The sequence below is a fragment of the Plectropomus leopardus genome, chromosome 24 (genome assembly GCF_008729295.1).
Source record: "Plectropomus leopardus isolate mb chromosome 24, YSFRI_Pleo_2.0, whole genome shotgun sequence".
Classification (NCBI taxonomy): domain Eukaryota; kingdom Metazoa; phylum Chordata; class Actinopteri; order Perciformes; family Serranidae; genus Plectropomus; species Plectropomus leopardus.
Window position 1 is genome coordinate 12,944,475 of NC_056486.1, and position 16,887 is coordinate 12,961,361.

Genomic DNA, 16,887 nt, shown 5'->3' on the forward strand with positions numbered 1-16,887 from the left:
AATATCAACCATATAGAAACAGCGCTCCCTCTTGCTTTAAAGCAACTGACGTGTGCAAGAATAACACAAAGTCCAGCGCTTTTTAAACCACCTCTTTGAGGTTTTGGGAAACCAGACTGAAGCTATTTAAGAGTGTGGTGTTATAACAGCTAAGTGGACAGGAAGCTGGTTTTCTGACTGATCATTGCTGACAAAAGCTCTGAAATTATGGTCAGAATAAGAAAGAACATTAATGGTTAGGTGCCATGATGTGTAACTGACAGCTGCATGGAGGACACTTACCTTTTCTTGCACATAAAATAAAAAAGAAATGCGCTTGGATATGAAATACCAAAACCTTTTAGTCACTGTACTGACACACTAAACGACGATGATTACATGCCTCAAATTCTGATTATCACAGAGATAGAGACGTGTAAATTGATGTTGGCTACATAGCTCGTAACTAACTAGCTCTATAGCTTTTTAACATCTTAAGTAAGGCTAGATAGAGAAATTGATAGATAGTGAGATAAAGATGGTAGAATTAGATAGATGGCTAGATATGTTGCTAGTTAAATAAATTATTAACTAGCTAAAGAAAGATAGCTCTCTCTCTCTCTGTCTACCAGTTTTCTATCTAGCATCAACTTTCTAAAACCACAGATAGATTTGCTAGCAGTAAACTTACCACCTTGTGACCTTGAGCTTTCTTTAACCTGATCTGTTTTACTTTTGAGAACCCTCCGAGTCTTTTAGTAGGTTTAATTTTACAAACCAGGACCATTTAAAAGAGAATTACACCCATTTTCAAATCTAATTTGTTACTCCTATGGTCAAAGTGTGTCGAAAAAACAATAGTAAACATGAACAACTCTCTCCCAAATCCAAAAGTTAGAGGGATAAAAATGGAGCTGCTCCATTGACAATAAATGGTGAAAGATGTTGTAGATTACACTGAGAGCACCCAAGGTAAAGTTCTGAGTATTTGGCTACATTTTCTGTTTCTGAACTGAGGACACTACAATACAAGAATGAGATTTTCTTTAGGCCAACACAGCCATTAGTGCCACCCTGGCATCTATGTCAAAAAGCCTGTGGCATTTTCACTTTGAAACTTGAATTACAGCAGAAAATCATCCCTGCGTCAAACAAATGTTTATGATACTGTCACGCTTTGTTCAGCAAGATAATCTTCACTAATGAACACCACTTTCAGGGTTTTTTGAGGCCTCAATGCAATCACTATAAGTAAAAAGCTACTGCTAGGCTAAAACGCGTTGGCATCGCTACGAGGCTATAAAGCCACATTCAGCGCTGTGATGACATTCTGTAGTCTCTTCTAGCCACTTGTTAGAAACCACCTTTTTTTAAGACACATAAAGCTTTAAAGTTCACAGTGGGGTATTTACTGACATATTTTATGTTGTAGCACAAAACGTTAATGTCTCTAAAGCTTATATTAACTACAGACTTTATTTTAGGCCTCTAGCCAAAAACCCATTCACAGAAAACTCATTGAGTTTGAGACGAGGGAACTGGGGGATGCTGTAATGCTAATTCATTTCTGCATTTTAGGACTCATTACTGAGGTTCTCTGTGGAAGGTGTGCAGCTAAAATTGACTGAATTTTTTCTGTCTGGTTTACTCAGAGTGGACATGCTGAAGCAGGTTGGTTGACCAAAACAGAGTCTAGTACATTTTTTTTGTGATCCTTTCCTTTTTTATAATCCTCTTTCATCTACTTCTTTACACAATGGATATATGTCATGATAGATGGTTTTTTAAACAACCTATTTGTGTAATAACGGCTAAGCACACAGGAAGCTGGTTTACTGATCATAGCACACTAAAGCTTTGAAATTATGTTTAAAATAAGAAAGAAAATTGATGGTTAAGTGACATTATGTTATGTTATGTTAAGTGGCAGATGCATGGTGTTCAGTCATCATCAATGTACCTCACATTTCCATACATCCATAAATAGATGAGCATGTCCCTGTAATTAGCAGAGTATTATGTTTCGAGCTGATATGGAAGAGGATGAGACTTACAAGGACGTGCCTTTGCAACCTGTATTTGTAACTGGATCGGAATTCACCTATGCCTCTATAAACTCTAGTTTTAAGAAACTTCAGTTTGAACCAGCAGTCTGTTTTGAATCCTTTTAACACGTTTTAAAAGATCCAGTTGCTTGCGGAGCGCCTGAGGTTACCTTGGCCTCGATGGCGGCCTCAGCGCAGGCCTGCAGCATGGTGAGGTGGTGGGCGAACACCAGGAACTTCAGCTGCTCTGCCTCCAGCATCATCTTAATGTAGTCCTTCACAGCTCCCGCCTGGCCACACACACAGAAATAGACACAGATGAAAGAGAGCTACTGAATCCATCACTCCGCCGGTCGACCACACACAGAGGAATCGGCTAGATCAGTGAAGAAGTCAATTAATCACCGCGGCATCCTTTCTGCGTGATCGATTCTCTATTGAATGCCAGGGATCCAGACTTTAAAAGGAGAGAGCACACAGAGCGACTGGGGCGCATTTGTCAGCTCACAGATAGTGAGAGCAAATCAATAACTCACAGCTTGGAGATATGATTGGTGTGTGCTCTTTCTTTTCGGAATCTGAACACCAGATACAACACATTTCTCTGAATTTGCCAACAACTTAATAAAGACAAAAGCCTTTTTTTTTCTCCAAATGTCATGGTATTAGATTTATTAAGAAAAAGAGTCTGTTTACTAGATGTTCAACACTTGATTCAGAACATTTTCAGATTTTGTCAGAACTTGCAAATGCCCTTAAAAAGTGTATTAGGCTGGCTACAGTCCAAAATCACTGCTGCAAGTAAAAGTTCAACCATTTCATTCTTATTTGTTTGGTTTATTCTCATAACCCTGTTTTATTCATGCCTTTTTTTACCTGTTAGTCTTGTTTTATTTATGAAGTCAAATGGTAACAATGCTTAAAAAACATCACAAATTTATGACGATCCTGCTTGTTTCTGCTGAAGTCTCCGACCCTGATTGACAGTGTGAAGCTAACGATCTAAAAAAGAAAGCAGCAGAAGTGCGAGTGAGTTAACTGTACCCTGCAGGTATCCCTATCTATCATTTCACCGTGTGCTGCTGCCCAGCGATCACACTGTGATGGCTGTGGCCGTCCCCGCTACCTTCTGCAAAGCCGTAGTGGATGTGCTGTATGAGCGTGTCATTGAGCATCCGGGCTCGGCTCATCTCAGAGCCCCAGGCCAAAAAGCAGCCAAGAATAGCACCAACTAGTGAGAAATACTGAGTTTTGATTTGAGTCAAACAGAGCCCTTACTAGACGCTTTTGGAGACAGGCCTTTCTCCGTGGTGTGAATTCCACCCCTATAATCTCCACACCTCCTGCAACCTGACAACCTCTGCCGCCATCACACCTGCTCTGGTGGGAGAACCTCTGCTTTGCCTTGCTGATAATTAGCCGATGCGCCTGATAATGAATCTCTCCGCCAGGCCTGCCGACCCTGTTCTGATCTGGGGGGTCCTCATTACTGACGGCTTGGCTTCGCCGGCTTCCTTCCGCTGAGTTTAATTAGTGCACAAACTTCTCGGCTGTCTGAAGCGGCCCGTTAGCTCGCTTTAAAGTCCAGCATCAGAGCTGTCCTCTCTGGGTAATTGGGAGCAGATGCTTGGCGGGTAAAGCAATAAAAATACCCCAAAGGCGTTTGGCAGCTCCGTCGCCAAGCGGACTGGCAGGCAGGCAGGGGCCATGATGCTCGTCAGAGTGACATAGATGTGTGAATCTATCACACCATTCCACCCCTCCTGATGATCCAAAAAAAGAAGAAAGAACGCGTTTTTTTTTCCTGAAGTAGAAAGTGTGTCTGGCTCTAAAAACCAATAGGAGAGGAAATGAGACTGGGCCGGCAGTATCGGCTTTGAGGTGGGTGAGTGGACGGGGGGGGTTGTAATGAAAGGAGGTCCAGTGTTAGGCTAAACTGAGCAGAAATCCAATCAGCAAACAACGCCAAGCGCAGAAAAGATCCAAGCTCGGAGGCAGGCTGAGCGAGTAGCGTGTCGATGATTGCATTCGGTGGTTATCTCCGGTCTTCGTTAACCTCGGGGCTACGCTCCTCATGGCTGAGGGCATCGGGCTAATTGAGAGAAATGCCAGCTCTTGAACATGGCAGATGATTGGAGAGGGATACTATATTTGGTGGAAATGTTTACTCAACTACAAATTTAAGAGAATGAGGAATTGCCTGTTTTCACAGCATCAAGATTGGTAAAGAAACTGATCAGTGGCTGAAACTATCTTACTGTCTAAAACAAATGTTTCCACTGAGGAACAGGAAATATAAATGCCTGTTAGATTCTCGACACCGGTTGCTCTGATCCCAACCTTCTTCATACTGTGTGCATAAAGCCACCTTCCCACATTGCTTATTTCTCTCTCATTAAAAAAAATGTCACTTCAAACTGAGAGCCGACTGAGTTTCCATGGCAACAACATCACAGAGATGCTATTTTAGTGCGGTGTGTAACTTTGAGATAAGGTGTAATCATGCCAGGCTGGACGCAACTAAATAATACCTCAGTTATAACTCCCTACTTTGTCTAAGTGCTTTCACTGGCGACCATTAGGCTCTGTTACCATGGCAATGCTTTCCCATGAGATCCCACTGAGTGGTTGGCCAAGCGCTCTGAACATGATGCTGTACCATCAATTCACCATTTCCTGAAACATGAAAATGAATAAAAATTGCATTCTTTTGCCAATTTGTTAGTTATTTAAACTGTTCTAGGTGGTCTGAGGATTTTACTGTTGGCTATCAGAGGAGTCATCGAGGTTAAATTATGTCCTGTGAACACTCAACCTCAAGTTGCAATTCTATCCATCTAGAAAAGTATGGCAATATGGCACTAATGATGTGAGGCTGTCTGTTTTCTCACAGTTTGTGTAGTTATGTAAAGCTGGGGGAAGCTTGACTTTTAACTCCAAAAAACAACTAGGGGCGTTTGTTACATTTTTGGCTCCAATATGTTTATTCTAATAGTTTACTGTCCAGAAATTACTGTGTGCTTAGTTAAATACTATTATTTTGAAAAAGACATTTATCATTTCATGGTTTGCATGTTTGCATTAACTTAATGTTGTGCTACAAAAAAAAAAGCAAGTTAAAGGAACAGTTCTACATTATGGTAAAACACTATTTATATGCTTCCTTGTTACACCAGAAGACTGATATCGCTCTCGTATCCTTAGAGGCAGAGGTTGCGTCACACTTTCTCATTGTTCATCATTTTGACAGACAGGCTGATAAAAACTCTGTCATCTATCTGATCTATTATCACCCGTCATTTTTTCAAAAATGATTAGACATTTTCCACAGCGTATAAAATTTCATTCATTCATTTTCATTTTTTAGTTACAGAATTAACTTGTAGAACGTTTTCTTTATAAGGATGACATGCCTATGGTTTAATCTGTGGTTCTTTTCAAAGGTTATGCAACCACTGTTCCTTCATTGGCAAGTTTACATACATCAGTCAGCTATAAGTCTAAAATAAAAGAATATTTTGCTGCCTTTTCATCATTTATAGTTAGATGATATAGACTGAGAAAAAAGTAAATATACTGTGCCACTCAAAGGCTACTGCCAGCAGCTACTGCCAATTTTAAGGGTGGAATGTTTTCTTCCATGTTATTCAATGCATGAGCTGATGTGAATCAGTCAGCAATCCTTAAATGCCAAAATGAGAACTTTGTCCATTCCATTTTATTTTGCTGTCTCTCTTGCATGACATATACTTTAGTAATGATGTGTATGTATGAATTTCAAACAGTATATGCAAACTGAAGATATACTATTGCTTCATTTGTTGAGAAAAAGTGGCAGAGCATTGTTTGGCTGTGCTCTGCAGCACTACATCGATTGAAAAAGATGAACAGAGACAAAAACCAAGCAAAGAAACTTCCAATATTCAGCTTCATGCACATGATATCAAAGACAGGACTAGACAACAACTAATTAATATGTACGTGCCACCAACTGGACACTCTGAATTACTAAAAGTTATGGTAGCTCGCCCTCTGTGTTCTAATTTGTCAAACTGACAGACGGCTTTCAGAATTTTCTGTCACTGTTTAAAAAATTCAGTCAATGACCGAAAATAAACCGTTCGTTTGACCTCAGTTCTGAGGTGTTGGTAGGTGGATTTTGTTACCTCTACACAGAGCCCGGCGAGCCGTTTTCCAGACTGTTTTCAGTCTTTCGGCTAAGCTAAGCAAACCAGCTGCTGGCTGAAGCTTCATACAGACATGAGAGTGGCATTGATCTTCTTATCTAACTATTACAACTGTTATTTATTAAAATCTCCTCTTATTACAGCTACAGAAAGGAGCCTATTTTTCTAGTTTACAGACACGAACGGCACAAGGCTCTGTGGCCATGCTGACTTGCTTCCTTGCATGAATGTCAAATGCATGTTGGTAAAACACAAAATCCAAGGCTGCTTTTTTGTCTGAGGTGCTGAAAAGTTAACATTTTCCCTTCCCGTCTGAGTTGATAAAAGAGAGCGCAGGGCCAGTGGTGAAAGCAGCTCCTGTTGGATGTTGACTGCAGCTCACCGCCAGTGGAGCTTTGAGTGCATTAAGTACAAATGCTCTAAGATGAAATATCACTCTCAGCATCCAGATATTAAAGCACTATGCTGTTTGAAGGATAAGGCTTGTGTCCCTGAAAATCCATGAAAAAATCAAGACCAACAATGTGTTAGTCTGCCTTTCAATACCTTTTGATTTCTGACCCTGTTTGTAACACTAAGCCCCGAGCTTCCGACTGAAGGTCTTTAAAAAATAGTTTTACTTTAAAAAGAATCCCCATAATTTACTAAATCAAATGGGAGATGTACTTTTTAGCAAACACTAGTCGATCTGAAGTTGCTGGGGACTATTTTCTGCAATGGATTAACACACATTTGGCGTTCTAGTAAGTATTTATGGCAGCATGATGGTGTTTGTGGGACTGAGTCAAAACAAACTACGGTGTGTGTGTTCATGCTAATGAGGGAACAATGTGACTCAGTGCAACTTTGTGGCTCCTTGGTGTGTTTTTGGTCAAAATGCAGCTCTATGACATAAAGAAATAAGATATCAGGCTTTATACACACAGATTATACTTGGGAGTAGCAGTGGTGGACAAAGTACATAAGTCTATTACTTGAGTCAAAGTATAGATACTACTGGTCAAATATTACTCCAATAAAGGAGAAAGTACTTCCTTACTTTAAAAAAAAACTATTATTCAATGTATTTTTTTATTTCAATGCATTGTTGTATATTGTCACAATATATTTAAAGTTCCTAATGACTCTTTAACAACCCACTGAGTGCAATGACTTCTTGCAAAAACTGTAGAATAAAAAGCTTGTTGAAAATACTGCAAAGCCTTTAGAAATGCCCCTAGAAACACACATTTACAAAAGGACCACCATTATCATTTTCATTTTTAACTACACTTCCTGTGTGTTTCTCTGTGTCAACTAACTACTAGCTCTAAACTAAATATTTCTTGTCCTCCAGCCAATGCCTTGCCTCCCAAACAGTGGAATTGCTATCATTTTTTAATAAATAAATAAAATAATGAATTAACTAACAAACCTACATAACATCTCTGTTACACACCTGTAGCTCTATCTTGTAACTTGGCAATATAGAAACATTTTACTAAGAATTGTATGAATTCATAAATAAAATAACTTTCAGACAGTGTTTAATTTTGGATATCACCCACCCAATTTTTATGTCCAAAAGTGAGCTTTTGTTGCCAGTGCAAAGAATCTGTTGTGGATTTATGGACTTTTGCAGTTTGGAAAAGAAAAGTCATCTGCTGACTTCAAAGCAAATGTCACGAGTGAGAGCCTTCATAGAAATGTAGTGGCGTCAAAAGCACAATATTTGTTTTTCAAATGGAATATGTTTAAAAAAAAACATGCTCAATTATTGTACAGATACTAAAAAAAAATTAAAAAACTGTACTTAAGCGCAGTGCTTTAGTAAATGTACTTTGTTACTGTCCACCACTGGTTAGTAGGATTTTGAGAAATATAAAATATGAGCAGCCTTGTCCATGAAAGGTATACTGTATAATGACATAGAGTAGGTTAAAACAACATGTTCTCTGGTCTTCCGTTACCTTGGCAATAGCTGTTTGTTTGTACATGTGCGTGACCAGGCTCATGACCTGCGTGAAGGGGTTGTCCGTGGTGGCGACCCCTGATCCCAGCCCCTTCATCAGTCTCTCCCACTCTGCGAAGCTGGCCGAGGCCTCCTGTGAAGCGAAGGAGAGCACAAAGACAGTGAGGCTGCGTCCTTTACTTCTTCATCCACCCTTCCATCTCTCTCTCTCTCTCTACTGTTTTTGAGATATAAAGGGCAAAACAATTAATGGTGCTGCTGGGTGTCCTACTTTCCCTGGAAGAGAAAGAAAGAAAGAGGGAGAGGAAAAAAAGAGAAAGAGAAAGATGGAGAATTCCCAAGGATGCCACCCCCTCCGACTGGGCTGCTGTGTTAGGTGGGTCATGAGCATCTCCCAATTATAGCCGCCTTGTGACAAGCCGGGGTCGAAGATGGAGAAGCAGCCGGGCCGGTACAATAAATCAAAGACGCCTCGCGTGCTCTCAAGGTGATTGGCGAGGAGTATTTAAGGCGGTGGAGGAGAGCTGAGAGGAGCACAGTGGGAGAGGCTGCCGGTGAGGAGCAGCATATGCTATCTCCTGCTCATAGACAAGACACGCAGAGAGGCCCTGCATTTGTTGTCAGCATGTAGGTTAGCCCTGTTTATCATAAAAACATATAGTGAATTAGCAGCAATATTTTGTACTACAATGCAGCACATTATGCAGAAATGTAACAAGAAAAGCAGCATGCTGTGTGGAATAATTGCAAAACTTGGGTTTGATTCAATTTCAATGCAATAACTCCAGCGTGCCTATAATCTCAAGTGCTCCTTTGACTTTTTCTAAATTGTCTAACTTCAGAGCACTTTGTCATTGGAGGTTATTTTTTGCCTTTTGTTCACAACTCTCAGTTTCGTCTGTCTGAATTCAGGCAGCAACGCCACAAAATGTGTAAAAAAATTCCACAGGAATGAACACTTTCTTTAAGCGCTGCATATCAAACGATGCAAAACTGTGAACCATATGGCGAGTTGAAGGAAGAGGTGGTCCGTGCGTGATTAAGCACATACATACACATAATGATGAGTGAGCGAGGGGGAGGAGGGGGGTCGGAGGGGACAAGAAAAAAAAAGGTGGGAAATGGAGAGAAGCCTTATTAATGCGAGCACATGCACATATAATGGAAGTTTCACAACTGCATTTTTTTGCGTGTCCTGGACCGCTACAATGAAAAAGCTTTTGGTGGAACATGAAAGCTTTACACTATTTAGTGAAATAATTAGCATTTCAGTGGATTCAAACCTCGTCAAAGTCAAGGACGGTTGAATGAATAAATAGTATCATATTGCAGGAGCACAAAGCTGCGTTTCCTTTATGTTTCCTCTCAGATGTTTCACTCAGCAGCAGCTGCATAAACACAGTTTGGACTGTCGCTCAATGTTTATTTCTAATTAAAAATTTCGCATCCAGGCATTGCTTTTTAATCTGCCGGGGGGGGGGGATGAGTGGCTAAACACTCCACCCTTGATGCTATTCGCTAGACTAACACTGACAAAAGGCCAGGGCTGAAAACGTAAAGGGCAGGAGGGGCATAAAAAGTGTCTGCTGCTGAAGATAAAAGCTATCATTAGGGAGTAAAATGAGACAGGAGGAACGAGGCTGAACTGGTGAGTGGTCCTGGTGTACTGTGCGTATCATCAGTTAGCAAAACTATCCTTCAAAAGACAGTTTGTTTTGAGAAAAAATAATGTCCACCCAGGCTTTTATGTTTTATATTGTTCATGATTTTGCGCTTGTAGGAAGCACAATGGCCGGCGCTTTGGGTGACTGGCCACTTCACATCTCCCTTTCTCATCTCTTAAAACCAGTCCATTTAGCTGGGAGCATAAAACGTCTGTCTATTATTCTCTGTGGACAAATACCTGTTAAAAACACTCATACATTCATCTCATGAACAAAAAAAGTAACAAAACAAAACTGTAAAAACCAGCCGCAGCCAGCCGTGCTTTTTGTTTTCACCAAAGACAAATGATCCCAGAGCTCATTTCTCGGAGGATATTACAGCTGCTGTTTCAGCCAACTTGAGATAAGCAAGCAATGCAAGAAGAACTACAAGATGTGACATGAACTTTTCCAGCTGTTCTACACGTACGTTCTGTGGCCTAATTGGCATCGCTGTGTAGAAACACTGACCATATTTAGCCCCCAATTAAAGTGTCCCTTAACATTTAAATAGATTGGGGTAAAAATCCTGCATCATCACTTTCCCGAGTAACTTCCTTATTGTTGTGTCATTCCTGGAATGGTGGCTCGGTGCGTAATTAGCGCTGAAAGAGCTCTCCAGTGTTTTTTTTCTCCCTCTCCTGCTGATATGATGCAAAATATAACAAAGTGGATGCTTCTAAATGTGTATTGTTCTTAGCGCTGGCTGCTCCCAGTGGGAAACTAAAAACCCCTCGTAGCACTGACACCAGCGACCCGACGCAGCGAGTGGAGGATGGGCGCATGGGGCCAGGTCCAAGCCACATTCACGTGCACACATGCATCCAGTGCGGCGTAGGAGGCAGAAACCGCAACCAGAACTTTGGGGAGGCTAAAAGAGATGTAAACACCTACACACGAAACATGACATTTACTCTACAAATACCCTGGTATCCTCTTTACGCCGGTGGAGAGGGAACACACACACACACACACACACACACACACACACACACACACACACACACACGCCTCAGTGTATCTCTGCATAAGCGAAAGGGCAGTTATTTAATCTTAAAGAAGCAATAGGCAGTATTCAGAGTTTTAGTTCCAAAGAGAAGTAATATCTCTCGTATATGAATGGATGAGTAAACTGCAAACATCACACTCAGTTGCATTTTCGGTTTACTTTGGCATCATCCATCGAACCATATTTAAAATTAAAATTCAAGAATGATTTTCAGAAAAATCATGTTGTTATTATTTAAGCATTGCAGGTCAGTATAAAGGTAAGGAATAAATATGTAGTCCCATGCAGTGGTAGGTTTTATGTAGGAAAATAGGTATTAGAGTGAGTTGGGTTAATCTACATTTTGCCCACAGGTAAGTGCAAGTATAGAGTAAAAAACAGTTTTGTAGGCTAATTTAGGAGAAAATTTAAATAATTGTCTTCTTTCAGTTGAATGTGCAACGTGACAAGTGGCACTGTCAACATTTTGTTTCCTTGAAATTCACGTCCTCTCAGTTTAAGTTTTCTGTACCCTATAGAAAAACAGCAAAAGCAACCAAAATACAGATCGGCTGGGCTTGCACTGTCCCTGGTGCACTGAAAAGAGCAGAGGTCAGATAGACAGAGCACATCGCCTCAGTTCGGCCTTGCATGCTTTCTGCGGTTTTTACCTTTAACTTTCCACCCTGATTCTATTCTTTCCATTGAAGCAATCCACAGAGTGAAAATGACAGGGAAGTGATTTTTCGCTCATCAAGAGACAGAAAAAGAGCTGCATGGCGTGAGCAGGAAGAAAAAACAATCTTTGGTTGTTTTTTCTACTCAGTGACCCTGACAATGTTGGCTATTAATGTGTTAATTTACGCAAACACATCTCTGTGTGTTTAAAACCATTCATAAATTCTATTATTTTCATCTTTTAGACCTACACTCCAAGTGCTCCGATTCGCTTAAATTGAGTCACAGCTTTAATACTGGCTTCACCACTGCTGTGATATAAATGTATGATATGATTTTGAAACCGTTGTCTTGTGTTGTTATGTAGCATTTCAGAGGCTTTGGCATGGTGAAATCAATGAATTTCATTACATCTACTACCAGACCAATAATAATAATAATGATAATAGCAACACAGAAAACGGTATTTGTTATGGAGAGGATCGCTCAACACTGTCTTCATAATTGCTTTATCTGTTTATTGTTTCATCTCTAAAATGTAAGCAAATAGTAAAAAAATGGCAATCGTAATTTCCCGCAGCCCAAGGTGATGTCTTTAAATTGCTGGTTTTGTCCAATAATCAAAAAACAAAACATATTCAGTTTACTATGATATATAAACAGAGAAAAGCGGCAAACCTTAACGTCTGAGAAGCTGGAAAAAAAAGAGAATAAGTCTTGAGGGTGTTCTAAGTCAAATTCACCAAACTGTTAACTGCACAAACTTGTCTACATAAGACGATCGGTTAATGCTGCCCGAGGGTAAAAAGAAGAACTTGACACGGCGGAGCTTCAGAACTCAACAGACAAAAACAGAACTAATTAGCAGTGACAGTGGTTGAAACAATTAGAAAATATTAATGCAGCTACCAGCGACGTGTCATCAGAGCAGCACCGCACTGTAACAGAAATAAAGAGGGAACGCTAGATGCTGAAAAATGTCTCGCACAAGCAAAGTGGTCCCTGACTTGGATGGGAGGCAGTGAAGGAGAGGTGACAGTCATGGAAATGGACCAGAGAATATTATACAGTATGTTACACCGTCAGCTGTTATAACGGATCTGTTATGTTTCCCCTGACAGAGATTTGCATGAAGTCCCTGAGGCCTGAAGCTGTTAGACTGAGAGTATCTCCCCAACAACAGAACTGCTCGAGTTGCCAGGCCATACATTTGCTCGTGCACTCTATATTTGGCATTTTTGCTTAACTTGAAAACAATTTATCGATTCCTGAAAATTAGTTGAGACAACATTTGAAGACACAGTAGCAAAATATCAAAAAGTGATGAATATGAGACACTCTACATTTCAATGAAACGCACCCTGTGTGGTGAAAAATACACAAACTAGGCGATAAAAGAATTTAATTTCACTTAACAGCATGAATTTGTGGCATCTTCATTTATCCAGATGTGACACTCAACTGGATATTTAGATTTTTAGATTTGTGCTGGGCGCGTCTGAAAATGTAGGAGCTGAAACAATTAATCATTTAGTCAGTCAACAGAAAATTATTTGGGGGACTATTTTGATAGTTAATTAATCATTTTAGTCTTTTTTTTTCAAGCCAGACATTTGATAATGTCACCTTGGGCTCTGGGAAATTACGATGGGCATGTTATTACTGTCTGACATTCTAGACACAAAATTATTTATCAATTAATGATTAGTCTATAATGAAAGCAATTGATAGTCGCAGCCCTGGACAATGCAGAAACATATCACTCGTGTACAACAAGGAAATGATAAATAAAATGAATGTCTGACAAACATGTACCTTTGCCGCTTCCTTAGGAAGGTCGAAGGGAATACGCTGGCGGATTTTGGGGGGCAGCTGACTGAGCACATCAGCCTTGAGACGGCGGATCATGATCTCACTCAGCCGCTGGTGCAGCTCCTCCAGGTTGGACGCCCCGCGACAGTCCCACTGCCTGCGAGCTCCAAAGAACCTGCACAGTGAATGAGATGCAAAGCTGTTGCTGATGCATTTGTTTTTTATACACATTTCTCTACAAGAGAAACTTCCTAAGAAAACATACTTATTTACGGCAATGCCCTGAAGGAATAGTTAAACACATTTAAACATTCCCACCTGGGAGCTGCCCGGCACTACAACAGCCTTCCATCGTTTACTGCTGAGCAGCTCTGCTGGAGCAGTCGGGGGATCAGTTTTTTGCTTAAGGGCACTTTGCAGAGCAAGAAACTATTTTGTCTAATGGCCACAGCAGCAGGTTTATCCCAAAACTCAACGGCAACTTTCACAATCTATCTGCCAAATGGATTTTTAGAATAGAACTGGCCCTGCACACAAAGGCTGGTTATCTGCCATATTGGCCGCGAGTGTGGACAAACTTAACAAGGCACTGCCAAAATGTGCTGTTTCACACTTCGGTATTTAGACTTGTAGCTGCTGAGAGAAGGGTAACTCATTCACTCTTTCTAAAATAACGTCTCTGCCTGGTGACGGGATTTGAACCAGCAGCTTTCCAGCTGTGAGGCTCTCTGTCTCCTGGACTGCTGCCATTTCCCACAATTACCTCTCTATAATGAAGGAAGATTTAGTCACATGATACTGCCTCGTGCCCTTTTCTTTGTGTATGATCTTTTGTGTGGATATGTTTATGTGGCTCAGAACGGCATTCCCCTGCCACACTAAGTGCTATTATATACAAAGTGTTATCATTAATGGCAGCAGGCCCATCCCAGACCGAGCTGCTGACTTTGATGGACATCCAAAACAATGCATTTGATGTGTTTGTTCACACATGTAACTGATCGTCACTGGCTACTGGCAGCCAGTTGGCATTTAACGCTTGGCTTCAGTTGTGGTCTGGCTCTGACAACAAACCCTCAACTCAGCAGCAGCACCACTCCAGACACAGGTACAGCCCACCTTATCCCAGCAGACACTTGAAAAGAGTGAGAATTTAATGGCGGGTGAGATCTAAATTAAACTCTGCTAATACCTCTAAGATAAGAATTAAGATTTTAAACATGAGAACAGAACAAAATAAGGTATTAAACGGATAATTTGACATTTTAAGAAATACACTTACTCACTTTCTTGGTTAAATAAAAAGATTGACACCACTCTGATGTCACTGTGAGCCAGGAGATGATTAGCTTAGCTTATCTGAGCATGGTTTAGCATAAAACCTTGAAGAAGAACAGAAAGGTAACAGCTAGTCGGAATCTGTCCAGGATCTTGTCTTTTTATACTTTGGGTTTTTACACTACAGTAGCATAAAGATACCCTACACAGGAAGTGGAACATTTTGGACTTGGTGGATGTCAGCTTGTGTGTGTGTGTGTGTGTTGACTCACCTGTAATGGGCATTGCAGTATTTCTTGGCATAGTCAGGCCAGGTTCCAAGCTTCTTCGGGTAAAGAGCATCAATCTGCATGAAGAGCTGTGAAAGAGACAGAAAAAGGACTTTAACTGATATGCTGTATTAAACCACACATTACAGGGTGTGTGTGTGTGTGTGAGGGAAAGAAAGACAAAGACACAAAGACTGTCACATTTTTTTAAATGAATCTCCTTTTTAACTGTAAAATCCTTCTCAGTATATCTCACACGTTTTCCATCCAATAACATGTGTCTTTTTATTTCAATGCAGTATGATCTGTTTTGTTTGTCATTTTACCCATAAAATAGTGACAACATACACGCCATAAAGTGAGACTACCTAACTACCTTCATTTTAGCTAATGTTGGTAAGCTTTCAGCAATTCTTTTTGGATTTGGTGAGACAAAGATATAGTATATAGCACATTTTTCCTCATACATAAAAACAGATAAATCAATGTACAGAAACTCACCTTTGCTCAATTTGTTACACTCAGGGGTTTTGCTGCTACACTTGTTCTGGTGTGACCAGTAGCTAATGGTGGCTAATGTTAGCTAACTTTATATCAATGTAGCACTGTAGCTAATACTCATCACTTCATCAATGCTCACTACTCTAGCTAATGTTATGCTATGTTTTAGCATTCACCATTATCCCATAATTGTCTATGTTAACAGACTTTAGCCAATTGTATAAAACCTAACTGACATTTATTAACCAGCTCTTATCACTGCTCTCTACTTGAGCTAATGCTATGCAAATTTAGCATTTGCCATTATCCTGTAATAGTCCCATAGCTTGTGAAAGCTAATGTTAGCTGACTTGATATAAATATACCTATGCCACTGACATTAGTTAACTGACTTATTAACAGTTCTCTATTTGAGCTAAATTTTAGAATTCAACATTATCCTGTAGACTAATGTTAGCAAACTTTAGCTAGCTATTGCTATGTAGCTAACATTAGTTAACTGACTCATTAACAGCTCTTTATGAGCTAAATTACGCTAAATTTTAGCATTTTCCATCATCTAGTAATTGTCGTTTAGCTTGTGGTCGCTAATGTTAGCAAGTTTTAGTTAAAAATTGCTATGTACCTGACATGAGTTAACTGACTCTACAGTTTTCTCTAGCTAATGCTATGCTAAATTTTAGCATTCACCATAATCCAGTAATTATTGTTTAGCTTGTGTTAGCTAGTGTTAGCAAAATAATTCTAAATAACGCTGTAAAAATGACATTAGTTAACTGGATCTATAACTTTTCCTCTATTTGAGTTTAGTATTAATCATTGACCAATAATATCTTTTAGCTTGTGGTAGCTAATTTTAGCAAACATTGGCTAAATAATGCTCTGTAACTTACATTAGTTAACTGACTCATTGACAGCTCTTTACAAGCTAAACTTATGCTAATTTTAGCATTTACCAATTTCCAGTAATTGTCCTATAGCTTGTAGTAGCTAACGTTAGCAAACTTTAGATAAATAATGGACTGTAAATTACATTATTTAAATGACTTTATTACTTTTCTCTACTCAAACTGATGCCATGTTAAATTTTAGAATTCACTTTTATCCTGTAATTGTCCATTAGCTTGTGGTGGTTAATGTTAGCAAACTTTTTAGCTAGGTATTGCTTTGTCACATTAGCTAACTTACGTTACAGTCATAAACTCACCAAAATTAGTTTTTTACTCTTCTCTACTTGTCCTTCTGTCATACTAAGTTTCATGTCACATGTAAAATATGAACAACTTTACCATAAAGGTTAAACAACGAGTAAACACTCCGCAACTCACCAGGAGATGTTTCTTTCCCACGTTAACGTTAGCCACTGTTTAGTAAAAGCCAGTCTTGCTAATTTACCCTGCTCGCTTCACCCAAAGTTTTAAAAAACACTTTTAAAATAAAATACTATTTAATACATGTAATGTTAGACATGATATAAACATGGCTGAATACTACTA

General features: G+C 39.7%; 1 protein-coding gene across 4 annotated transcripts in view; it reads right to left on the bottom strand.

The window, feature by feature from the left end:
• zranb3 (zinc finger, RAN-binding domain containing 3) overlaps positions 1-16,887 on the bottom strand; it is a 102,598-nt gene that overhangs the window by 62,232 nt on the left and 23,479 nt on the right. For 3 of the 4 annotated variants that reach the window (XM_042513403.1, XM_042513402.1, XM_042513404.1), the window contains exons 6-9: positions 14,894-14,979; positions 13,347-13,518; positions 8,161-8,295; positions 2,195-2,314 (exon numbers count right to left, since the gene is read on the bottom strand). In XM_042513403.1, the coding sequence (XP_042369337.1) occupies positions 2,195-2,314; positions 8,161-8,295; positions 13,347-13,518; positions 14,894-14,979 (513 nt within the window). The remainder of the gene's footprint in view (positions 1-2,194; positions 2,315-8,160; positions 8,296-13,346; positions 13,519-14,893; positions 14,980-16,887) is intronic. The other variant, XM_042513405.1, reaches the window with a different exon arrangement.